Source organism: Gambusia affinis, linkage group LG16 (assembly GCF_019740435.1).
Source record: "Gambusia affinis linkage group LG16, SWU_Gaff_1.0, whole genome shotgun sequence".
NCBI lineage: Eukaryota > Metazoa > Chordata > Actinopteri > Cyprinodontiformes > Poeciliidae > Gambusia > Gambusia affinis.
The window spans coordinates 2103916-2130622 of NC_057883.1; the positions used below are offsets into that span (position 1 = coordinate 2103916).

The following is a 26707-nucleotide window of genomic DNA, read 5'->3' on the forward strand; positions in this document are numbered from 1 at the left end:
CACATTCACCGGATTAATAAGTAAAGTTGGTTATAGTTTTTTTTTTTTCTGGTCCATTTGGATTGGCTGACCAGCTCCTGTTGACTGTGCCAGCTGATGCTCATGACGATATCGGGTCTTTACTGTTGTGGCTTCAGAACTGTTGCCATTACATATTAGACGGGTCTTTTGTTTAGTTTAGTTTAGTTTTCAACGTGTTTTGTAAGTCAAATTGTTTTGGATTATTACTATAATTTGTGTGTGTGGATGTGCTCTTGCAGTGATTGCTTTAAAATGTGTAAAATAACTGTTGTTTTGCATTTTTGCAGAAAAAAATTAACAAGAATACAACTAAAAACGCATATTTCTCTGTGACTTTGAATTTGCCCAAATAAGTAAGCTGTGAGAGCTGTGTGAAGCTGACACCCCACCCATGTCAAAAAATTCAGCAAATAGTCTGAATGGTTAGTGCTCCGTTTGTGCAGGTTTGTGCCGTTAAAATTTTCGTTTGTGCAGCTTTCGTCTTTGAGATATTAAAAGATATAATTTTGGCCGATGACGTCACCGTCACCCCATCTTGCGCCAAAACAAACCAAAGTGGGCTAGTTCGTTAGTGCTCCGTTTGTGCAGGTTTGTGCAGTTGAAATTTTCGTTTGTGCAGCTGTCGTTTCGAGATAGCAGAAATAGCAGCGTCACCGGGAGAAGGGCGGCGCCCGCAGGTACCCACATCATCAGCTCAGTCCATAACACAAACAGCTGCAGACAGACGCAGCTCTGTGTCCAGACGTCAAGGAGACTCCCCGGAGCTAAACCAGCTTTCTCTCTCGCTGTGGACCGAGCAGGGAGGGACGTGGAAACATCCGGAACGTTTGGAAACCTCGAAAAAGGGAAGTTGGATCGTTTGAATTTGAGAGAAGTATGTTCAGCTGGGTGAAACAGGAGCAAGGTGGCCGCAACAAGGAAGGAGAGATGTACCAGACGGTCACGGAGGGACTCCAAACTCTCTACACCAAGAAGCTGCTGCCGCTGGAGGAGACCTACCTCTTCCATGACTTCCACTCTCCGGCCCTTGAGGGGGCCGACTTCCAGAGTAAGCCCATGGTGCTGCTGGTGGGGCAGTACTCCACCGGGAAGACCACCTTCATCAGGTACTGACCGCTCTGTCAGCGGCCGAACCGCTGGGGAGGGACTGGCTGTTTCATGTGCTCAAATTAACTTTGTTTGTTATTGTATTATGCAAGTAACTTTGTGCCAAAAGTATTACATATTTCTACTTAAATCCATTTTAATGAAAAAATGCTGTAAAATTGAAGAACATAAGTCAATGAAAGAATGACATTATCATATACTATTCTTAGTAAGAACACCAAAGTTGTGAAAATTAGTTTTTGCTCAAAAAAGGATTAAAAATGAAAAAAAAAAAAATCCGAGATTGTCTTCATACAACGTTTGGCTGGAAAATCAATTTTATTGGAATCTGATCAGAAAAGGCAGAAAAAGTTCCGCTTCAGCTGGCAGTATTCTGATAGTCTAAAGAAAGATGAGGAAAGAAATCTGAACTAGTTCTAAAACCCTGATCACTCTGGAAGAGCAGAACAAATGAATGAGTGTTAAGTCTTTGTTTACATGAGTCTGCAAGTTGTTCCACAAGGCAAAACGTCAACAAGTTGTTATGGGATTTAGTTTAAAAGTGTAGCAAGCTTTTCACATCTTTTGTCTGAAGTGTAAACCATCTGAAAAGTTCTGTATTTTTTGCTTCATTATGATCTACTCAATCCAATGTATTCCTCCATTTCATACACCAAACTCATCAGGGTGGAAATATGGTGCATTTTTGCTATCTTTGTTATTTCTAAAAGGACCTATAGGTGCCTGAGGTATGAGGTCACCCCGCCTCTGGATCGCCCTTGTCTGTCTAGTGAGGAAGTCACAGGGTTGCATCAGCTGACCTGTTTAGGGGCAAGTCGGATTCCCAGGTCAAAGGATTGGTGTAGTGAGGTGTGGTTTTGTGCAGTCAGAGGATTTTAGTGTAAACAAGACATGGGAATCAGTTCTAAAAGAAGAGGGTTCTGGGAAATCTTGGTCTCGCGTGTGATTTGTGTTTGGCCTGAGGAACCTCAAAATGGCTCGTCTTCATAGAATTATGACTGAAAATGTTTTGTGTAAGAGTTACAGATCAGGGGTCCAAAATCTTTACAGTGGGTATTTGGTACAGCTAAATAAAACTTGTTTAGAGCTGCAAATGTTTAATTTTTTTTTTTTTTAAACTTACTGTAGAAAATGTATTGTAAAGAAAGCTCCTTTTTGGTTTTATTTTTACATTTTCGAACAAATAAAAAATGTACAACACTGGTAAAAACAGGATGGATACATTTTATTTCATAGGATGTTATTTGAGGAGGACACATAGAGTCCAATTTAATAAGAAGAAAAATAGATTCAAAAATAAAAGTAGTACTTTGGTGTCACTTAGTCAAATGCAACATTTCTCAGGTCAAACTACTAAGACTTGCTATGATATTAACTTCCACTCTAACTTTTTACAGTCTGAGTTTATCTTGCACCAAGGCCTTTTCATCAGAAGGCTGCAAGTTTCACAGATGGAGAGCTACGGAAGGAAATATGCATTGTTACATTTATACTTTACGGTTCATCATATCTCCCAAATATCCAACCAGCTTTGGTTTCTTTTCCTTTGTGATCGTGTGTCTCTGCTTAGATCTGGTTTTCCAATTTCTTGTTTTGAGCTGTTGTGCTATTTTGAAAAATTTCTAAGGATATAAAAGTAGCAGCAGGTTGTAGCCAGGTCTGCCAGAAGCAGATCTGTCTTCTGTTTTGTCATAAAATACAAGTCATTTTATCTGGCGTTTGGCATGTCACTGCAGGAACTTGCACACTGGAAGTGAAGTGAACAAGGTGTAGCATCAGCACTGCAAACTGCTAAAACTGGTTACTCTGTCTGACTATGTCTTCCAGACAGTAGGTGTCGCTGATGAGAAAATCTACATGAAGGAAAACGTTTGCCAAACATAGATTTTTAGTACATAAATGTAACTACTGATGCACAATGTATCGCGATCAGCTGATGTTGGTCATTTTTTTTAACATCCCTCCATCTGTCCAATAAGTAAAACTGTACTGATATTAAAAACCGACACTGATTTCTATCTTGTCATTTGTGTTTCTGGAGCAGGACGAGGTTGGTCATGAGACAGTGGTAGAAAAGCAGTGCAGGATTGTGGATGATTAACTGAAGGAGAGAAGCCATGCAGATAATGTTTTTATTATATCCTAATAAATAAAAGCCTGGAAAAAATGGGGGTAGTTACTTTTGACCACAAGTCAAAAGTAACTACAAAAGTATAATTTCCAGTGAAGGAGAGTACTCTAGGTATTTGTGTTATTTGCCCTCTCAGTATGTTTTAATGAGACAGGTGTATGAAGACCTTCCTGGATGAGAAAGTTGCCCAGCAGCTGTAGAATTTGTTTACAGCCTCTGGGGGAAAACTCCAGGTCTGAGACACTCCATACACAGTCTGTCATAGACAGACATCATGACACCAGGTATAGAAAACCTGTCAGTAACCTCTCTAATGTATCTTCTCAATGACAGACTGGGTTTGCTTTAGTGCAGTGCTTCTCTATTCCAGTACTCCGGCCCCCCTGCCCTGCATGTTTTAGGTGTGTCCCTGCTGCCACACACCTGGATTGAATCTGTGGGTGATTAACAGGCTTCTGCAGCTCTTGATGCTGGCAGAAGAGGTCATGTAATCATTTGGATCAGCTGTTCTAAAATAGAGGCACATCTAAAAATGCAGAGCAGGGCGGCCTCAGGACTGGAATTGAGAAACACTGCTAGCCTTACCTCCTTTGAAATCCATTCAATTTGGTTTTATATATATATATATATATATATATATATATATATATATATTATTCTGCCATAGTTTTCTTGTCAAATCAGTAGCTAAACAAGCAGTACTCGGTATTCTGTTACACATCTTTGAAGTGTCATGTTGATGTAACCGTCATTCAGGGTTGGAGGTTAGAGGAAATGAGAGGATGAGGTGGTAAAAGGAGAGCTGTAATAATAAGCAGTCTGCATAGGCTTCGTGTTTTATTGTCCCATTTCCTGTTCACTGGAAACATTTCAAAACACACATTTCTCCTACTTTACACACAGAAATACACACACACACACACACACACACACACAGGGTTCATCAGGACATTGTCACTGAGACCATAGAGCTTCTTAACTGCTGTTACTTTTGAACTAAAGTCCTACTGGGTGATTTTTGTTGATTGTCTGACACTATTTCAACAAACATTTCTTTGGTTTGACATAATGAAAAAAACATGTTGACTATGTGATTAAAATGTAACAGTAAAGCAAAGCCCATATAAAAAAATCCATATGGCCTATTAAAGGATTGTTTAAAAAATAGACTAATTTTACTGCCTGGTTGAGGGATTTACATGTTTTTTCTTTTCTTTATCAAGAAATGTTCCATGTGTTTAGATGATATGGTTATATTTGGAATACTGATGTTTATGGCAGGAGCTCAAGAGTTTAAAAAAATGATTAATAATGGTTTCCATTGCCAATTTTCTAATGGTGCGCTGTTTGATGCTTTATGGCAGTGTTTCGCAACCCTGGTCCTCAAGGGTTGGAAAACACTGTTTTAGGGCACGTTACTTTACTGTATTGATCCCCTTCTCAATAATCAATAGAAAAGCCTTTCTTTGCGTTACAGCAGCCAGGAGTCCTTGTTGTTATTGATGAGCAGCTTTTTCCATATGTCTTGTTTTTGGCCATCCATCTTTTGGGATGAGCTCCAAGTCTTTACGCTTGGAAGGCCTCTTTGCCGTCACCCTTCATCATCTTTAGTGCCTTCCACAAATTTTCTGTCCGATTCAAGTTGAGGCTGTCAAGGCCTCTCAGAAACATCAGTATTTTGTCATTTGTGAGTTCTCTACTGGTTTGGGTCAACAGTGTTCTGAAATGTTCAAGGTTATCTGCAGAAGATCAAGGTTATCTGCAGAAGATCAAGGTTATCTGCAGACAGCCTGATTTCAATACTGTTGAAAATATTGATGTGGTTTTATTGTTTAAACCAAGGCCATTTACGTTGCTTTGAGGATTGTGCAACCTATTTGTAGTATTTCTTCATACCACGTCGCTTAAAGCTGCAGTAGGTCAATTTGACAAAACTGTCATCATGTCCTGACAGAAATCTGTGAAAAAATACAGCACTGTCAATCAACCTCCTGTGTGCTGCTCAGTGTGGGTGGGTGAGAGCAAGAATGATTGACAGCGCTAAGACCCTCCTCCTGGCTCCGATTGGTTGTGTCAGTCAGACACAACCAATTGGTGTATTTCTGCAGTTATTTCTCCCAGTGCTCCCAGTACTGGAGCACTGGGTTATTTTCACAGATTATCTGTCTCATATTATACTGTCATAACATAATGATAATTTTAACAAATATTTTAACAACATATATTTTTTCAATAAAAGTTAAACACCGCAACTTTACGCCCTTGTGTTCCTTGAAGCTTCAGAAGTCATGATCGGTGTAAACTACAAAATATTGCTGGTAAATAATTTTATTGTAACAGATTTTGGAAGCTGGATGTTTTCTTGACATTAGTAGTTTGAAGTTTGTGATTACGGTACAAAGCATGTCTAGATGTCGCGTTAAAATCACCGTTTTATTTCTGTATTCCCTGGGGAGTGCTGTCATTCCATCACTCTTCACTCATGACTGTCGTTTTTTATAGTCGTACACCAAATATCAGACAACAGCATATGTTTTTTTTTTTGTTTGTTTTTTGTTTGTTTGTTTTTTTTACATTTGGATAATAATCATTTATAAAATATGTCTCCTTTGTTTTGTCTCCATTGAAACAAAGTTAAAGCTAACTTGTTGCTCTCTATTATTCCTCCACCATGTCTCGTCATCACATCATACAGAACCAGGGCGTTTTCCACAGCTCCAGTCAATTTGCTCCAATAGTTTTAAGTTGGTAGTGGTGGCTGCAAAGTGCTGAACAAGTGCAGGTGTTGGTGACTGCCACACCCACTGACTGTCTGACTGCGTAAGCGAGCAAAAGTTCCAATATTTAGTAGACAACCTACAGTTGTGAGGTAAGGGAAGAGCAAGGCATGCTGTGACTAGCAGTGTGAGGTATGTGTGTGTGTGTGCGTGTGTGTGTGTGTGGGTGTGCGTGTGTGTGTGTGTGTGTGTGAGGCTGCATGACTCTGCAGCTGGAAACACTACGTCAGCTTCAGTCAGGCCCAAATTAAAGCAATTCTGGATTGATTGCTGGAGCATATTTTACTGATTGTAATGTCTGTGCAATCAATGAAACTGTAACTTTAGCTCTCAGAGCTAAAAGTTATTCAACTGTAAAAAAGAATTTTAATAAGATGGATGGTTTATTAAACCCAGGAAAGCAATGTTGAAAGAGAAGAGGCATAATATGGAGGCTGATGGAAACTTGTATTCGTACTCTGCAGGCACATGGTGTGCATTTCCAGTTCAGCATGCAAATATCATGCCTGCAGGGTGTGTGTGTGTGTGTGTTTCTGCACATTCACATGTTGAGTACAAAAATTCAAAGTTTTGTCAGCAAACAGTGGAGGGACAGCTGAGGGACATTGTGTGTTCCTGTTCTTTTGCTCTCTGTGTTCTCAGGGGAGAACACCGAGAGGCCAGAGGCCCCAGAGAACACCTGGGGCCTCGGTCCCCTGTAAGACCGAGGCCCCAGGGAGGTGCAGTGCTGCAGAATTTGAAATGCTGCATATTGGAGTTGGGGTCTGTGTTAGGGTATATTCAGTGAGAGGAAACTAATACATTGTCTTTGTAAGAGTATCTGTGCAGCGCTAAAGACTCTGAGGCAACACCCTGTCCTGAGGAATACTTTGAATTACTGCAACATCTTGCCAGAAAAGTGCAGAGTCAGTGTATTCTCCTTCTCCTTTTTCCTTCTTCTTCCTCCTGATTCTGAACACACTGCACAATTGTTGCTCTACACCACATAGTAACAACTTATCAACTAATTACATCATCAAACCTGTTAATTTAGAGACCCTGACCTGCATGAATTCAGCATTAGCTGTCTTATTTCAATAGAGATGCACCAATTTCAGTCTTAAGGCAGATCACTGGGCTTTAAAAAGCCTGACCTGCTGATTCCAGTTTATTCGATACCATTTTTCTTTTTTCTGAAAATTCATTAAGTTGCCAACAGTGACATGACCAGTTGGACATGTCTGTCAGTCTGCACTTGGTCACAGTGCAGCAAAATGAGGCCATGGCTTATTTTCAGACTTTTGCAGTTACAGATAAAATTGGTGGATTAGTTTCAGCCGATCTCCCAAAATTAAGGAAATCACGGTTGAAAAATTGGAAACCACATGCGATTTTCCTTCCATTTTAGTTATTAACTACTGAGTGTTGGAAGATTTTGAAAAAGTTCTAGATGTGTGAATGCCAGACTCCATACTGCTGTGCCACCTCTTTGTAAATAATGTTGCTACCATTGTTGAATGCATGCAGTTCAGTCAATACCGTTTCTTCCTTTTGAATGTAAAAGTAGCATTAGGAATCATTGATCACTTAGATTTTCTTCATGGTAGTCATCTGTACTCTCCGCTATCCTCTTTGATCTTCAGGCTGTCATGAATGGCAGGAAGAGAGAGGGCAGACTCTCAGCAACCATTGTTGCTTCCTGTCACACTTTCCTTTCACAAGAAAAAGAGGGTGATGGGTTGGTGATGAGGGGAAGGGAAAACTTTTTTTGACGTTTGCAAACACAGCTTTTATTTGGATGTTTAGTAACGTGTCTGAAGAGGGACTGCTGACTTCTGGTTATCTTTCAGTCTACAGCTGCTACAAGCTGTTATTCAGCTAAAACATTGCTGTTTGTAATTAGTCCGTTTGAGCATCATATGGCTTAAAAGTGTATAAATTGAGTAGTTCCTGATAAAGCTGTTTGGAAAACCTACTCTGTTTTGTCTTAACTAATTCATTGGTGAATGCAACTTCTCCAAAATCCTGTTTTCCTTACAGTCTAATACATCATCGCCAACTGCTTCCCTAACCAAGGTTAACTTAAAAGAAATTCTAAAATTAATTTAACTAAGAAAACATGCAAGAACACCCCGCCTCTCGCCCGGAACGTTAGCTGGAGATAGGAACCCCCCTCCCCCCAACACCACTAGGGACAAGGATGTTAGAACATGGATTGATGGATTATGGAAGGAACATGCAAATAATACTGGCAGCAGCTCATACTTGGTGGTCTGGGTTTTGCGCCACAATGAATATCAAAGTGAAAGTTTATTATAATGTCATTTGGAGTACACTGATTTATTGGTGCTGATTTCCTTAATTTTGAGAAAATCAGCCACTGTCCTCTCCTGCTCTGCCTTCAGAGAGACCAGGTCATGTCTGCGTATTAACAGTCACTCCACTGTTGCCAACTCAGCAGCTTTCTTTCTATATTGAGTGACATTTCAGACAAAAAATATTGGTATATTATCAGACTCGGCAGATTAGATTTTTTTAAAGATCATCAATCAGCGATGAGCCAAAAAACCTTTTTGGCTGAACAGAAAACTGGTGACCTTGTTTTTTTTTTTGTTTTTTTTAATGATGCAAGAAGTTTTTTTTTAATGTTTTGGATCTTTAAGAATTTATAGATTTTATAAAAAATGTGTTTATTATAGAGCAAGTAAAACTTAAAAAAAAAATCCCAATAAACTAACAGTTGCACTTTTATTTTAGTGAATGTTGTGGTCCATGTGTATTATAAATTAGCCAGTTTTGGCCCTCGGGGCCAAAAAGTTTTGAGCCCATTGCCATACCATGATCAAATTTTGTTTCTACTGTAAAGAGCAACCAGTCTTTGGTGATCCTGACTCAGGGAAGTGACTTCCTGTGTATTGTAACCTTACAGCTCCTGCCAGTGTCGGCTAGTTATTAAAAACATTGATGTCGTCCACAACTGAAACAGGCAGGTCAGGTTTCTTTTAAAAATTGATAGTCGGTGATTGGCCAGAAAACTGCAATCGGATTTAAACTTCAAACACTTGAGGAAAATGTTTTCAGTTTTGAAACGGTAACTTTTAAAACCTTCAAATCCATTTATTGCATTGTTGTTTGAACACAGATGTAGTTATCCCTTGTTTTCTGTCAGTTTCAAGAGTTTCAAGTCTAAAATAACTTAATAATCCACGTTTGTTTCCCAGATATCTCTTGGAGCAGGATTTTCCTGGGATGCGAATTGGTCCAGAACCAACCACTGATGGCTTTATTGCAGTAATGCATGGGGAAACTGAAGGAGTTGTCCCTGGCAACGCGCTGGTGGTGGACCCGAAGAAACCCTTCAGGAAACTCAATGCATTTGGAAATTCCTTCCTCAACAGGTAAAGAAACACTCAGATTATATTCACTAAAAGCTGCTGGAACAACAGTTTGGATAGAAAGTCTGTCAGAGTTCAACTACTAATAGAACTTTGATCAAATCTATTCACAGATAGCATTTTAGAGAGGGAATCAAACTAGCATTAAGTGTTTTTATAGCTGCTATTTTCAGTCCACAGACTTCCTGTCTGCCAAATATTTCCTGCTAGGCGTTTAATACCTAAAGTGCTAAAAATAAAATCTGTTCTGAGATTCAGGGAAAATGACCGTGGAAGTCACCCAGAGTACAGTCAGTTCATCAGAAACCCATTACTCCAGCTTTAGTGAGTTACATCAGTTATTGTACTTATTAGTTATGTTGTGGTTAACAAAAATAAAAGTTTAACTTTATGACACATTGCATTAGACTGAAAGGTGACCTCTACCGCCTTTCCACATAAATAGCCCTTATTCCACTCCCAATCCTGTCACTGCTGATCTCAAAGCATTTTCATCATGGGAAGTGACCCCCTGCTCACCCCGGACAGACATGCACTGGAAGCTGTCAAATTGAAGACACACCAGAGTTTGTACCGACATTTTAAATTTAGCTCATCCTTATTCTGGTTCAGCCACATTTCCTGTGTCCAGTGAGGAAGTGGAAGGACACTTGACCTCTTGGCAGTGTGTGTTGATGAATACCTGAAGCACCCCTTATTTTAGGAATTCCTTCGTGTCCTGATGTGACACAGAATCCCTCCACAATAATTAGCCGTTTCCCGAGGGGAAGTGTTTTTGCGTCACCACGTACCGGCTGCGTAGGTTTGTTTTTTCCCCGCTGCCAGTCTTAGGCTCCGGCCCTGAAAAAATAATTCATTATGACCTGCTGTTAAGTTTATCTCTTCAGGAAGCTGTGAACGCAATCTTAGGTGATCTGTCAGACCCACCAGCGAAAAGGATTTGGAAAAAGCAAACACAGTTAAGAGCTTCAAAGAAGAAAACATTAAATGGAGAATAGCCAGTAATCTGGATGTAGGTTTGGTGGTACATTTTAATGGGACAAACCACAATAAAATACTAACAATTCCCTGTTTTTGGACAACATGGTAAATGGCCTGCATTTGTATAGCACCATCAAGTCAGAGGACTCCAAAGCACTGGCACAAACCCCTACATTCAGTCATACACACACTCACACACTGATGGTGGTAGGCTGTGTTGCAGCCACAGCTTACACTCAGTCGGCACCACTGGGCTTTCTGACCACCACCAGCTGGATAAGGTAACTTTGTAATGAAGTAAAATAACTATTATTGAATTTATTTACTTACCACTAATGTCTGAAATCTGCACTTTTCCATATTCTTACCTTTTTTTTTTTAAAGGCAACTTATATTTCTGTCCAAATCATAGAATCTTTATTTGCTGCTCCAACAAGGGTTAAAAACTACCTCAATGGACATTATGTCAACTAGATCTTTACTCAATATATGCTGTTACAGTCTTTTGTTTTAGCAGCAGTGGACAGTTTACTTCGGTACTTGGCTCCAGTGAGCATGCTTATTCTCTTGATTTGGCACTTAACAAACTTTACTGTGGTTTCTGTTAATTCTGCCCTAAAAAACACAAACAGGAAAAGTTTTCTTTCCCAATTACAAAAATAACACTTGTTGAAACTCATAGGACTTAATGAGTTGTGATTCAGCTGCTCTCTCGGCAGCTCTATGCTGCAGTGAGAGCTATCTGTGCACAGCCAGCTCACCTGAGCCCCCTGGGCAGGAAGTGGCTACAGCCTCTTTGTGGTATTGTTGTAAAGAGAAAGATAAAAACATATATAAAGTTTACAAACTATAATACAGTTTTGCTAACTGTTCACACAAAAATAGGCAATTGTGGTTATTTAAAAATTGTCAGCGTATCTTACTGGTTATACAATATACAGTGGACAAGCCATAAACTCTAGGAGTTGAGTTTCATGTGGGACCATAATGCCACTTGTAAAAAAAAAAAAAAAAAATTCCCATAATTAGGATGCTCAACTCAGGTGTTCCAGCAGCCTTTAGGTCATTTTGACATGAGGTTTTAATGTTGTTCTTCAGCTGTTTGTGACAACGGTGGAGATTTCTGGAAAGAACTACAACCCTCTCTATTAGCTCGTACTCAAACAGGTTTAACTGTTGACTAGAAAATCGTTGTAAGATGCATTCCTGTTTTAACTTGTAGCATTGTCACGTTTTTAGCCCTAATCAGCAAAAAAATCAACAAGATAGACAATTAAAAGCCAAACTACTAAAACAATCACACATTTTTTAATTATCCAGTGAATAAAATGAACTTAAACCTTTTTCCTTTGTGTGTGTGTGTGTGTGTGTGTGTGTGTGCGTGTGTGTGTGTGTGTTTGACAGGTTTATCTGCTCTCAGATGCCCAACCAGGTTCTTCAGAGCATCAGCATCATCGACACGCCTGGTATTCTGTCTGGAGAGAAACAGCGAATCAGCAGAGGTGTGAAGTTTCTCTTTATGCATGTGTGTGTATGTGTGTGTATGCATGTGTGTGCTTGTATCTTCCACATGTAGAGGATCACCTTGACAATATTCACCAACAAAAGGAGGACAGTCAGGACATTTTTCCAGTCTTCATTTTTTTTTTTTTTTTCAGTTTGACTGCTCTCTTAGTTAAATGTAGATGTATGGTGTTAAGGTCAATGTTATAAATAGACTAGTTATGGTTAGTTAGGAAAAGATCCCTGGGTTAAGCCTAAATGTAGATACTTGGATGTGTGTCTGAGTGTGTGTCACTATCCAAGCTGCTGTGAGTGAGCCTGGGTCCTGATTTTGCCATAGGAATTGTCGACAAATTTGAATAGTAACTTCCATGAGCAAAACAGTCCCCTAACATGTTGCTCTCACTCCCATACTTCCCAGTTGGGATGTTCCAGTTTACCCTGGCAGTGGCCAAGCACAGCCGTTTTGGTTTCTGACCACAGGACTCAGACTTGTGGCGGTCGGCCGTTCTGTTCGTGATGTGATTTGATTTTCCCATGATGTTACACAAGGAAGCAGTGTGTTTATGATGCCTGCAGTTAACTCAAATGTTCTGAATTGACCTGAAACTTAGAAACCTCTGGCCTCACTATGTGGGCTTTGCCAGTTTATTTAAATCCATAATAGCCTTAGTGCATATTAACTCTTGGCTTTACGAAGGAATTTAGTAAATGGAAATAATTTTTTTGTAAGTGTTTTTTCTACAAAAAACAAGTCTGGTTAAACCAGACTTAACCAGAAAAGTTAAGTCTGGTTTAATGTTAGACAGTAAAAAAATAAAAAATAAAAAAATAATTTGCCTTTTTTTGGCGTATTTAAATAACTGGCTTTAAATCTGAGTTGAAGATGTAAACGGACTGAACTGACAGGCAAAAGTAAATTAAAGAGAGAAAGCATGAACATGGGAGGATCTCTAGCCATGCTCAGGATGTTCTTAAACAATATGTCTTACAGCATGTTCATTAGAAACTGATGAGCCATGTAGACCCACCTTTTTGAGTGGGGGAGGAGGAATGCGAGATATTTTCTGCTTTTCGTCATTTTTATTATTGTACAACTTGTTGACATCCGTTGTTAGATGTGACTGTGGCTTTTTACTTTATCACGGTCTAAACGCCTGTTGATATTGTATGTGGATATCAGGAGAAGGAAACATTTCATGGTGATTTTTAAAAATTGTGAACTAGAAAATACCCATTTAGAACATCTGCTCTTTTGCCCCTAGTAGGCATTTCCCCGAATGAGTGCAAGAAGAAGATTTCTTGTATTCACTTTTTTTACATCCTGTTTTATCTCACCATCTGTTTCCTGTGATGAATCAATACTGCTGATCTCAAACCACAGAGGTTAGAAATGCAGATCTGAAACCAAAGGACACCAGGCCAGGATTTGATTCTCAGGAAGGATTCCCTCATTCTGTTAGCAACTGTCATGTCTACATGCTGTGGCAGTTTAATATTTACATTCTTTGATTATTTTTTTTTGCTTTGTTTTGTTGTTTTTTGTTTTTTTTTTACCTTGAGCCAAAATAGGACAGCTTGTGGAAAATGTTTTCAATTATTATTCCTATTATAACTCACAGAACAATGGGAGCTTCTGTTGTTTTTTCTTTTTTTTTAATTGTTAAGCTGAGTTACTGCTGTTGAAATCTTAGAAAATGTATATATGAGAACTATGACATAATCCCCAGAGAAGATGAGCGATTCTGAGGACATATGAATTTTAATCATAACTCAATAAGTGAATTCACATTCAATAAAATGCAGCTTTACCTCGTGTTGAAATTCAAGATTGTTGGGGCTGTGGTGGCGCAGGGGGTTAGCACGCCCCACGTCTGGAGGCCTTAATCCTCGACGCGGACGTCGCGGGTTCGACTCCCCGTCCCGACGACCCCTGCCGCATGTCTCCCCCCCCCTCTCCTCACCCTCCTTCCTGTCTGCCTACTGTCACAAAAATACGAGCCACTAGCGCCGCAAAAACTCTTCGGGAAAAAAAATGGGAAAAAAAAATTCAAGAGTGTGTCTGTTTTCATATCATTGGGATCAAATAATACATGTTTTGGAAATGTCTATTTAATGTTTGACTGGTAATTTAGCTTGTAGAGGGACAAATATTATGCTTAGCATTTATTACCATCATGATTACCAGTAAACAGAGGGCCCAGCCCATATTTGTGATGATGACAAATATTCACCATCACACAAAGGCTCAGTCTTTGTGTGGTAGGATATAATTTAGCTGTCGCTCTCTAAAGATCTTTGCTTTGCTAAGCAGCACAGTTCTGCGATGGGAACAGCACAGTTCTGCGATGGGAACAGCACAGTTTTCAGAAGGATTCTTGTCAGGTTCAAACAACCTAAAATATTCAAACACCACACAAATAGGAGAAAAACAAGAGAGTTTTTAGTTTTACTTACAAGAAAAACAGACAGGAGCGTGTTTCAGTTACAATCTCCTACCGTTCTAAAGCACCCTTTCTTTTTATTTCCTTAGCCATGTCCCTAGTTACATAGCTTATTCGGTTATCTTGAGTTAATTACATAGTGTTGCTGCTTCTTCTGTTCTCTTGAGTCACAGACGTGTTGCACCTATGGGCTGACGTAGTGCAGAGTTCAGTTCCTCTTTGTTTCCTTCTGTAGCTACAATGCAGGAACTGATGAACTCACAGAACAATGGGAGCTGTTGCACAACAAAACAACTTCACACAACAAGCACAGCAGACATAAGATAATATATACTAAATATTTCTAACAATTCTGTTTTAGATATGCATATCACACACATCTATAGGAAAACTATGCAAACTATCTGAATCTGTTTGCTGTATATTTTCATGGCGTGTAGATCGTTTTTAAAAGTATTTGTAAAGTTGTGTCATAATGTTAAAACCATCCATTTGAGAGAACAGCTCTTCGGTTGGCACACAGATTTCATAACAAGTTGGTTATGAGGTCAAATCTGGCAAAGGAAAGCGAGTGGTAGGAAAATTCAACAGAGAAGTAGCTGTAAAGGCCCAGAGTTACGCTGAGTGTCTCTGAGCCATGGAAGATTTGAATAGACTTTTACTGTGCATTATAGAGAATGCAGCGTACAGAGCATGTTTTACTATTCCTGGTCATTCGTTCTATAAAATGCAGAAATTCATTAATGGGATAACTAGACCTATAATTGATAGTCCTTTTTTCTCCCTACTAAGTAGGGCTGAAAGAAACTAGTCAAGTTAATCATGATGGATTTTTTAATAAAAATAATCGTCAACTAATTTAGTTACTGATTAATGCTAACTGAGGTACAGACTTGGATAAAGGCTGTTTGCTGAAAGAGCAGCTCATTCAGTGCAGTAATTGAGACAAAACTGTACAACTGGATACAAACAAAAGCTTCATTTATAGATATATTCTATCCAGAACTCCTCCAGTTGCATAGTTTTAGCTTCATCTGGCTCATTTTCTGGGTTTTTATTTTTTTATTTTTTTAAAGCTATTAAGCACCTTTTGCTATCTAACAGAAGTGTATTGCTGTCACTTAGCTCAACACATTTTCAAACACTATTACATCATAATGTGATATCATATTGTACAAATGTGCCAATTTCTACTTACTTATTATTATTAGTTTTATCCAAAAAGTAATGAACAGATGAGCTCTACATTGACATTTTCACATTTTAGTAGTTTTTTTTATGCATTACATAAAGAAATGCTGTTATGGCATGTTAGGTAATGAAATTTATACTTTAAAGGGAATAAAATGTAATTATTTATCTGTATCTTTTTTTATTTTTTTCTCCCCACCAGGGGGTCTTTTTGGGGGCTCTAGTGACCCTTATACGACAGTAGGCTGACAGGAAAGGGGGAGGGAGACATGCGGCAAATGTCGCCGGGTCCGGGAATTGAACCCACGACGGCCGCGCCGAGGACTCAAGGCCTCCAAATGTGGGTCACGCTTTCCCCTACGCCACCACAGCACGTGGTGTGCTGTGGTGGCGTAGGGGGTATCGTGACCCACATTTGGAGGCCTTGAGTCCTCGGCGCGGCCGTCGCAGGTTCAATTTCCGGACCTGGCGAGATTTGCTGCATGTCTTCCCCTCTCTCCTTCCCCACTTCCTGTCAGCCTCCTTTCGAATAAGGGACATTAGAGCCCACAAAAGACCCCCTGGAGGGAAGAAGAAAAAAAAATCACATTTGTGAGACAACAAATCTTGCCAGGCTCCAAAATCGGGGCTTGTGATGACAATAAGAAGACGCTCAAACCCAGCATCCGCATTGCCAGCTGCAGCAACAGGTGTGTCCAGTGTCAATATTTGTAGCTTCTGTATTGACCTGCTCTGCTTGCAGTAACTGCTGGTTCATTTAACATGCTAACGAACAGAAATTTAATCCAATCATCTGTCTGTGTTTTTGCATCCCAGATGCTAATGTGGTTTCTCTTGGGAGCTTCCAGGACTCTACATAATGTTATTTATGAGAATCTGTAAATAGACTCGGCTATGAAGTTAGAAATGACTTTACGATCTTGCGCACATGTACTAGCTACTTGCAAATCAAATAATTTAATTGCTCATCTCTGGTCTGTGGATAGTTTAGGGTTTGTTTTTCCAGCTGGTTCAACAGGTTGAGTTGAACTGGCAAAAGTCTATCAGTCTTACAGTACAATAAAGAACTTTGTCACATGTTGCCACTTTGTTGCAGTCTGATATTACATATTGCAATGTGATGACAATAAGAAGACGCTCAAATCCAGCATCCGCAGTGCCAGCTGCAGCAACAGGTGTGTCCAGTGTCAATATTTGTAGCTCCTGTATTGACCTGCTCTGCTTAAAATCTGTAACTTAAAATCTTGAAATTTTAAGTTACAGACAAACTCAACATAGTTTAATTTGAAGTGAAAAAGATGTATGGTTTTAAAAAAAATGTTTGCTAGGAAAATCTGAAAAGTGTGGCATTCTCCTCCCTTTACTAGAATATGCCAAAATAAAGTAAAATTTCTCCTCAGAAAATGGAATCTACAAGCATAAGTTAAAGGGACAGTATTGTGTTACGTCGACTTTTTTGAGCAACCCAGAAGATCTTCTTCACAATAACGGAGCGTCTTCACTCTAATTCTGACTGCAGCAGATCTTTACTTCCTATTGCCATCGCAATTTGTATGGATTGTAAGAATGGCTCAGAGTCCAGTCCTGGTGTCTGTGGCATCACTTGGACATTGTTGTTAACAGACACTTTCCATACAGTCTGACTGAGCAAAAAAATTTTCCATCTATAAATATGCAAATCTGAGATGCCGCAAAAAATCTGCATCTCTCATTGGAATAATTAGTGACCTAAGCATTGTCTCAAAGGAGCTGTACATAAATGCACACCACACTTTGTAGTTTTGTTGTAAAACATTGAAAACAAGGTAATTTTCTTCCACTTTACAATTATCCTTGGCTTTGTCTTGGTCTATGACAAAAAAGCCAAATGATATAAATGACAGTTTTTGTTTATGGCATGACTACATGAAAGGTTCAAGAGGTATGAATACTTATGAAGTCACTTCATGTTTATAGGCAGTGCAGCACATTACTTCCCATAAACAGTAGCGATTAAAAGACACAGATCTCCTGCAGATATTAGAAGTGGTAGGGATAAAATATGGGTTATTTTCAATGTTTCTCTGAGTGGACGATTGGAGCATTTAATGAAATATTATCAGATATTAAAAAAAGAAAAACTTGACGGAAGCTGATGTGTTTTTGCCGTCGTTTTGCTTTTCGCTCCAGAAGCATCTTCTGTTTCTGGTTGCTGAAGACCGACTCTGTTGCCCCTGCATTGAGTCAGCCTGAGCGAATGACAGCATCAGGCTAAAGGCCCCGGCTTGCTGGACGAAGGACAGAACATGGAGGGCGGGACGAGGAGGGGGAGGGACCGAGAGCCGTAGGAAGTGTGGGCTCTCCCTCCATCTGGAAATATTTAGAGCTTTCAGCTGATTTAAAATTCCTCCTGGAGACGTTTGACAAGCCAGCTGCTATGCAGCACCGATGCAAACTAATTCAACATTACTGACAGATATGATTCCACCACCCAGAGGTTAAGATCTCACTGAGGTCAATGTTGTTTTTCAGTGTTTTGTCAAGGGTCTTGTTGGACTTTGTTTGGACTTTCAGCAACAGCCATTGTTGAAATAAAGCCTTATAGCAGGAGTCTCAAACTCCTGGCTGGAAGTGACCCGTGTTCTCCATACCTCCACCCCTTGACTTTATGTCAAAAATATAATGCAAGATGGCCCTTAAGCCAGATACAAAAATATATCTATTTAAAATTATATATGTAATGGCACTACAAGAGCAGTTTTTGATGAGCTCCAGGAGACGTCAGATTTGAAGGAAAAACCGTTATTAGATTTAATTATTAAACTTAAAACAATTATTAAAATTAACATTAGTATGAATTTGACTCAAAAGACACTCCTTATTGAATATTTTTGTTTTAGCATTAAGGAAATTTGAGCAGAAAGCACAAATCTGATGAGGAACTGGCTTGGCATTAAAGAGTTATTTATAATGAAAACTGTGTGCACCAACAGACAGATAGAATGGATATCTTTACATTATTTTTGATAATTATGAAGTAAGTAATCAAAGTGATGTCACATGTTTGACCAGAAAGAAAGTACCAGATTGTTTCAGGCATCAATTAGTTAATATTTGAACACGAAGCTTCCATCAGTAGATGTTCTAAGACACACCCCAGAAGATCTGCTGCTGGATGTTCAGTGAAACATGATTTAATGAAGTATTGCCTCAGGAAAGATTAATACAAAGATCAGGCAGTAACAGTTTCGTAAGACCCTTGGCAGTCCATGAAGACTTAGCAGTGGGAACGAGGTCATCACTCTGGGTGTGTGTGCAGGTGAAATCCTGGTTCATCATCAGCAATCAGTAACAAGACACTTTGGATCTGAATCTGTGGGACTTACTGCTGGTTTTAGGAGGTTATTGCAGCTCATCAGCACCTGGTGTGCTGAAATAGATTTGATATTACTCTTCTATTGTGATTAATGGATTCCTTTGGGCTGGGTTTTAATAACTGGATATAAATGAGACTAAAAAGGGGCCTAAAAGGTTTTAGCTGGTGACTAGGAATATCTTTCCTCTTATGCAGCCCAGATGCTTCCAGTCCTTTGAGATTTTCTGTATGGTAATTTTCCACTCTGGATCCTGTAATGAAAACATTATCTGAGCAGGCAGAGTTGTGCAAAACGCTGAGTGTGTTACGTCCACGTTGTTTGTAGTGTAACCATGAGTTGTGTATTCTGTCCCACTCGGTGTTAGTTTTGCTGTGAGGCATTTAAAGCTGCGTGGAAAATTCCAGTTGCATGTTGGGATGCATGTTGCTCGTCTGCAGGGTGGGGCCTCGGTTTGCCCACTGGGCTCTGCTCCAAATGCTCACACAACATCTCCTGCCACTCTTTCATCATCACAGGGTGGAGTCGCACTCCGTTAACAACCGGGCCAGGTTTCAGCTGTGGAACTCCTTATTTTAGATTTTTCCACAATTACAGTTAATTTAGAGATGTCTGAGCCTTTTTTTTTTTTACGTTGTATTACTAGTAATAAAATTAGTGTTTTCTTCTTTGATGAAAAATTATTTCTAAAATCTACAATGTCCTTTTTTGAAAGAATATCATTTTGGATAACTGGAGCAGGAACTCACCAACTTCTCCAATCACTTTTGGAGAAGTGATTTGTCTCCAAAACAAAAACTGCATTATGACTTATATATATGACATTCTATACAGCATTCTTCTTATATTTGGTTCTTTTACATGCAGATGATTCACAATCTACAGGACAGTCTGTTGTTTCAATAGATATGTTTGTCTCTTCAGTATAATAAGCTTTTTTGGAGTATGATATTTACAAATTACATAAGTAACATCCTATGTAAAAATAATTTTTTTTCACATGTTTATTTAGTATTTCCGGGTACATAGAGCTATAAATGGTATGATCAAGTAACCTTAAGTACCTTCAGTTATTTTTAAAAAGCTGTCAAATATGACTTACAATAAATTTAACCTTTAAAAAAATATAAATAAGTAAACTAAAGAATTTGTTCAAAGGCCTGTCATGATAACACATTTTGTTGGAGGATAAATTGTTCCAGAAGTTATTGTGATCAAGGATAATATTGTTTTGAGACCATTTTCAAGTAATATAGTGGCATAATAATGCCAGAACACATTCTCAAAGATCATCAAACTTTAAATTCCAATGAACATTTCACACTGGAATTTGACGATATTGTAAATATCCAAAATAAAGAAAACAACAAAATATAAAATGGAAACTGGAGTCTTTGAAAACAAGATTCTCCTTGATAAAGAGGGCTAGTTGAGACCAAAGCATCAGGCTGCAGACTTTGGTCGTCCAGGTTTTGGTAGAAAGAGAAACAAAGAGAAAATTATTGAGTTTATTTTAATTTGTCGTGTGACAGGTTTACTCGTTGGACAAAGTAATTCAAAGATATAACTGAGGTGTTTGAACAGAGAGCAGCAGCCAGGAGTAAACTGTTCCGGTAGTGCTTGCTGTTTACGCTCAGGAATTTCAGTCCAGACTGGAGGAGCAGGAACTCACCAAGCAAACAATAAGAGTTCTCTCAAGAGATGGAGCTGATCATTAGCTGGAACTGACCGTACAACCCGGTCAGCCGACCTGACCTTCTGGTTCCCTGAGCTCTTCCCCTTCAGGGTCTGGTGTCCAACCTTTCACTGACTGACTATAAAGGTTCTAGAATCCAGCAGCATCAGTGTGTTATTTGGGAGCAGGGCTGTTTGTTGCTGGCCTCCTTCCTGCTCTCAATGCCTAAAGTGGTGAAATCCGTTTGTGGAACATATTTCAGAACTCTCCACCGTTTCATCTCAATGTTGTGCTCTAAATATGTGAAAGCACTGCAGGGGAAGTAGTATTGTTAGGCTGAAGGCGTTTCCCTTTTCAGAGGAAGTGGAACATATAAAGTAATCAGTCACCCTGTTCTAGAAGCAGAGGCTAACTAGACCTCATATCAGAGGAATTTCCTTGGTTTTTAGACCTGCTGGAGTTTTGCTTCCTCTCTGCATTGCTGTTGTGTGACTGCTGTCAGCTGAAATGTGTCTCGGAGGTGCAGGACGTGTCCTTGCTGATGACAGTAGTCATTGTTCGGCATCATGTCCCCTGGGCTGGTCCTGAGCCAACACCTGAAGCCTCCGGTGTAACCCGAGCCCCGACGGAGGAGGCGGATGGGGACGTCGTTCTGTTGCCAGTGGCAACACCCTCACTTATTCATGAGAACCTCCAGCCTGGGAATATTCCACCAATCTCAACAGGAATGTATAAATCAACCTCATTAATTAGACGAAATTTCTCTTGGAAAGAACTGGATAAATCTGTATTTATACCCCCAGCAGAGATCCAGAGTGACTGTAACAGTAAAGGACAGTCGAGGTACTTCATGTACTTGTAGACATTTGAAAATAGTTTGACTTATTCCCTGTAACCAGCCTTTAACTTAAAATATGAAAGTTATACCCAAATTTCTCTTAAAACCTGCAATTCTAGACCTATTTGGTGTCCAGTTGGGAGTATTTCCAGCCGGAGCACCATCACCTAGGAGCTATTGCTGTAAATTTCCGTTTTATGTTGAAAATCTTTGCCTGGATTTGAGTTTCCAGGTCTGAGCTCACTGTTATCGAAACGGCCACACCCTCACTGCCACAGCTCACTTTACACACACACACTCTCGCACAATTAAAAGGCACAAAAGTTCAACAAGTGTGCCCCCACAGCTTGTACGTCACCTCTAAAACTGTGTGTTCTGCCAGAGATTAGCTGCAGCAGACAGGCTGCCGTGTCTCCCGGGGCAATAAGTCAATAGCTTTCTGCTATCTTGGACAGTTTTTGGATAAGTTTTGTTTGCTGGTCTGCAGTGGAGTGTGGACTCTTTTTCTTCTTTTTGTTTGTGTTTGACAAATAAAAAATAATGAACCGTTGCCATGGTAGCTCAGTAAGCATGCCTTACAGACACATCTATACAACAGAGCTCCCAGACTCCTCTTAAGTGTGTAGTATGTAACTTTTCTTTAATATGTTTTTTAAAACATTTATCACCGTGTCATGACAGTATAACACGAGACAGATGATCTGTAAAAAGATCGACCTCCTCCACTTCCTCTCTGAGCTACTATTGCCGTCTAAAGACAACCAATCAGAACTAGGAGGAGGAGCTTAGTGCTGTTAATCACTCTTGTGAACGTGCTGCTCATATGACAATGGCGGAGAAACAACTTTCCATCCGGGGAAGCCAGGCACACAAAGATGTGATTGACAGCGCTAAAACCCGCCTCCTGGCTCTGATTGGTTGTTAGCAGTGAGAGAATGCTGAGGAACTCTGTTTTTCAAATTTTATTATCTGTCTCATAATATTTTGTCACAACATGCTGACAGTTTCAACAAATATGTAAAAAGATATATATTTTTATAAAAGTTACACACTGCAGCTTTAAATGAACTTTTCTAATAACTCTCTTTCTCCCCTCTTCCTCTCGCCTTCAGGTTATGACTTTGCAGAGGTTCTGCGCTGGTTTGGGGAGCGGGTGGACAGAATCATCCTGCTGTTCGATGCCCACAAGCTGGATATTTCTGACGAGTTCTCTGAAGCCATAAAAGCCTTTAAGGGACAAGACGACAAGATCCGGGTGGTCCTCAACAAGGCTGACCAGGTGGGACGGACAGAGGGATTCTGGAGACCGGAGTTCATGTATTCATCTAGTCATGCTGAACACCTGCCTTTCCCCTCTGTGTTTAGGTTGACACCCAGCAGCTGATGCGGGTGTACGGCGCCCTCATGTGGTCACTGGGGAAGGTGATTAACACCCCAGAGGTGGTGAGAGTGTATCTGGGTTCCTTCTGGGCCAAACCACTGCAGAACACAGAGAACAGGTCTCACTCAAAAATCCTTTCATTCGCTCATTCAAACCTGACGGCATGCCCACGCATTTATTTATGTTTGGACAGTTTACACGTTGTTGTTTTGTCTCCCCATCCATTCATTTCTGCTCGTCTTCAGGCGTCTGTTCGAGGTAGAGTCTCAGGATCTCTTTCGGGACATTCAGAGTCTTCCAAGGAATGCTGCTCTCCGTAAACTCAACGACCTCATTAAGAGAGCGAGGCTGGCCAAGGTGACAAAAGAATCTGCACGTTCTGATGCTTTGAGAATCATGGGAGTACTAAAAAATGTTGCTCAGAATCCAAGACAAAGAGAAAATCTCACACTTTTAGTGCTTAAAAAAAACATAGCTGGCTGTAAAAACCTAAATGGTTGTGGTGGGTGGGGTTAAGCCAATTTATTTGGCTTAACCCCACCAAAACTACAGTATTTAGTTTTCTAACTTGTTTTTTGTTTTTTTGGGGGGGGGTTTTCAAGAAAATAGTGTTATACATGCATGTAAATTATATAAATGTTACATTAACATGTTTAAATGTTTTCTCTGAAAGCGCTGTAAAAGTTAATGATAAAGTATTAAGAAGTCGGAATTTTGTATAAAATTAGCCACAGTTGAAAATCAGACTGGAGTAAATTTCTGATGAAAAACCGACACATGCAGTAGAGACCATCTATTTCCACACACTGCATGAAGAGATAGAATTGTTTTTTTTCTGACTGAGTTGAAATTAGATTAAACATTTTCTGTTTTAGTTCTGTTGGGATTAACAAAGTTATTTCTATTTCCTAAATAGCAGTTTAATTGGAAAATATGGAAGCAATATTTCAAGACATCAGCCAGGAAGTTGAAGTGGGTCTTCCAAGTGGACAATGAGCCTAAGTGTGTGACCTGAATAAAATTATAAGAAAGTTGATGTGTTGACAGGAAAGTCAGTGTTTTGGTGTTGTCATCACAAAAGTCTTGTTCTCAGACTCCTAAAAAATGTGTGAGCAGAGCTGACGAGGTGTGTGAGCAAAGTAGCCTGCAGAACCGACCCAGTTCTGTCAGGAAGAATGGATATGGAGCTTGCTATATCTAGGGCTTATACCAAATATTTATGTTTGGACAGTTTACACGTTTTCAACATTCCTAAATTTGAAGAAAGGAAAACAAATGAGGCCACTCCCTTTTTTTTCCATCTTTCAGTAAATAGAAATCACTTTGGTTATCCTAATTAACCTAAATTAGAACAGTAGTCTGATTTTTCAGTTATGTTTGTTGCAATGTGTGTAAATATCTGAATTCACCAACGACACCCTCTAAAATCTAGTCTTGTCCGTTAGGTGCATGCTTACATCATCAGCTACCTGAAGAAGGAGATGCCTTCTCTTTTTGGACGTGAAAAGAAGAAGGAAGAGCTGATCATGAGGCTACCAGAGATCTACGTCACCCTGCAGAGAGAGCATCACATCAGCCCTGGAGACTTTCCCAACATCACCAAGATGCAGGTAGAAACAGACGTCCTCCATTTAAAACCAACTAATACGCAAATGAATCGTGGCTGATTCAAACACTACTGCAGGCTGCTCTTCTACAATACAGGCCCTACATCTGGTTAGTAAGGAAATGAAAACAAACTACATCCTGACGGTTCACTGCTGCTAAGTCAGTTTGTCTAACTGTTGTTGAAAACTGTTGAGATGTTGTTACTCCATGATGACAAGAAAAATGGAGAAGCCTGAAGCTTCATTTTGAAGTATAACTGTGTGTGTGTGCGTGTGTGTGATCAATGCTGAAGATGTTTTTGACACTTAGGACAGAATGAACTCGGCTGCAGCTGGTCTCTGAATCCTGTAGGGAGACACTGATAGTGTGTGTGGGTGTGTGTGTGTGTGTGTGTGTGTGTGTGTGATTTCCCAAGTTGCATTTAAATAGTTGGCTGTTGGTGGATGTTTGAGAATCTTCTGTCCCCTGTTTTCTGTCCCTCGGGACACAACAGACGCAACTATGGTCTGTAGCTTTTTGAAATGCTCTTTTTCTTGATAAGTCTTCCTTCCTTTGTTTTGAAAGCCTTCTTGAAGGTTGTGGTCCTGAACATACAACACTGACAGACAGGTTTTGGTGTTGCATAGTGGTCAGAAGGGATGCTGTGTCCAGCTGCAAACAGCTGGCAGTGTGATGTTCAGCTCTATTACTGTGATACAAAACAAAACTCTCCTTAATGTTAGAAATCCACACAGATGTGAGGTTAAAAACACTTTTCTTGTTTTCCTTCAATTTTACATTACAGATGCAGATAACTTCTAATACTCACACGGTCAAACTGCTAGTCACAATTTTCACTGCTTTCAAACTTGCCCAACACTAAAACATATATTTGAGATTGTCAAGTGGTTAGACATTTCTTTTCATGCTCTTATTTTGAAGTGGGTGAAGACTGTTTACCCAGCAGTTCTGTTTCCTCTCTTCATGTTCTCTCTTTCTTTCAAGAATTATACAGGAACAAAGAAACATGGACAGTACAGAGCAGGATAGGAACATAAATACAATATACAGAACAGAACAGGTCAAAATTAAATTGTTGCTCAAGGGTTGTAGTCTTTCAAGGGCAGATATAATTTAAATTGAAGTTAGCACTTTATCATTGGTTTTTGTTAAATATCATGTTGATGTAGCCCCTAAGGGTTAGCGCAACTAACTTTTTAGTTAGCGGTCCCGCTGGGATCAATACGTCAATCCAGCCACAGAATGTTAAAGGCAGATGTAAACATGCTTTGCATACAATAACAAATTAGTTCTGTTGACCTTGTGCCTCTTACTCTTCTCCTCCAGGACATGCTGCAGCACTACGATTTCAGTAAATTTCCGTCTCTGAAAATGAAACTGATTGAATCAGTGGATAAGATGCTGGCCACCAAGATTGCAGTTCTGATGGCAATGATCCGAGAGGAGGAGTCCAAGCTGCCTCCGGCCATGGTGTCCGGTGGGGCGTTTGAGGGCTCTGAGGACGGGCCTTTCGGTCGGGGTTACGGTGAGGGCATTAGTGCCGGCGCGGATGCGGACGACTGGATCGTCAGCCGTGACAAACATCGCTACGATGAGATTTTCTACACACTGATGCCCGTCAACGGTAAGATCACCGGCGTCAACGCGAAGAAGGAGATGATGAATTCCCGGCTACCCAACACTGTGCTAGGAAAGATCTGGAAACTGGCTGACTGCGATCAGGATGGCATGCTTGATGATGAGGAGTTTGCCCTCGCTCAGCATCTCATTCAGATCAAGCTGGAGGGCTATGAGCTGCCCAGCGAGCTGCCCAATCACCTTGTTCCTCCGGCCCATCGTAAGAACCCCACCGCAGATGCACTGTACAACCACACGGAGGACTAGAGAGCTCACAATGTGCCAAACAAGCCACCAAAGAGAGAGACTCTGATGGAAGAAGGTCCTAATGTGGAGAAACCACAACAGATCAACATCAGACAATCAAATAACTTTTAATGTTAAGAGTTTGAACATTTCAGCTCAAAGACTCCAGAGAGGAAAAATCTGGTTTCAACTGTAAACTGAGAACTTTGTTGTAAAAACCAAAAATGTTCTCCTTAACTTGTCTAACCTACTTCTTGTCTTAACTATTTTGGATTTCTGTCTTCTGTTTGTGATGTATTACAACTCCAGTTTATTTCCACTTTATCACCTGCAGTATGTTGATGTGAAAAGCTGGGATTTTTTTTTCATTGCTGTTACTTTTTTCTGACAAATTAAAGAACTGTTTTAATATTGTAAGGAGTATTACAAAACATGTTTTTATTCAAACGTATAGCTCCTG

The 26707-nt window shown here is 39.9% G+C and overlaps 1 protein-coding gene across 1 annotated transcript; it reads left to right on the plus strand.

Annotated features, from left to right (window-relative positions):
- The first annotated feature begins 553 nt into the window (after positions 1 to 553).
- On the plus strand, positions 554 to 26664 carry ehd4 (EH-domain containing 4). The gene is made up of 8 exons (XM_044142687.1): positions 554 to 1127; positions 9237 to 9413; positions 11796 to 11893; positions 22508 to 22674; positions 22761 to 22894; positions 23022 to 23133; positions 24222 to 24386; positions 25711 to 26664. The coding sequence occupies exons 1-8, from the start codon at positions 898 to 900 to the stop codon at positions 26266 to 26268; spliced, it is 1641 nt and encodes a 546-aa protein (XP_043998622.1). The 5' UTR covers positions 554 to 897; the 3' UTR covers positions 26269 to 26664.
- The last annotated feature ends 43 nt before the right edge of the window (positions 26665 to 26707 follow it).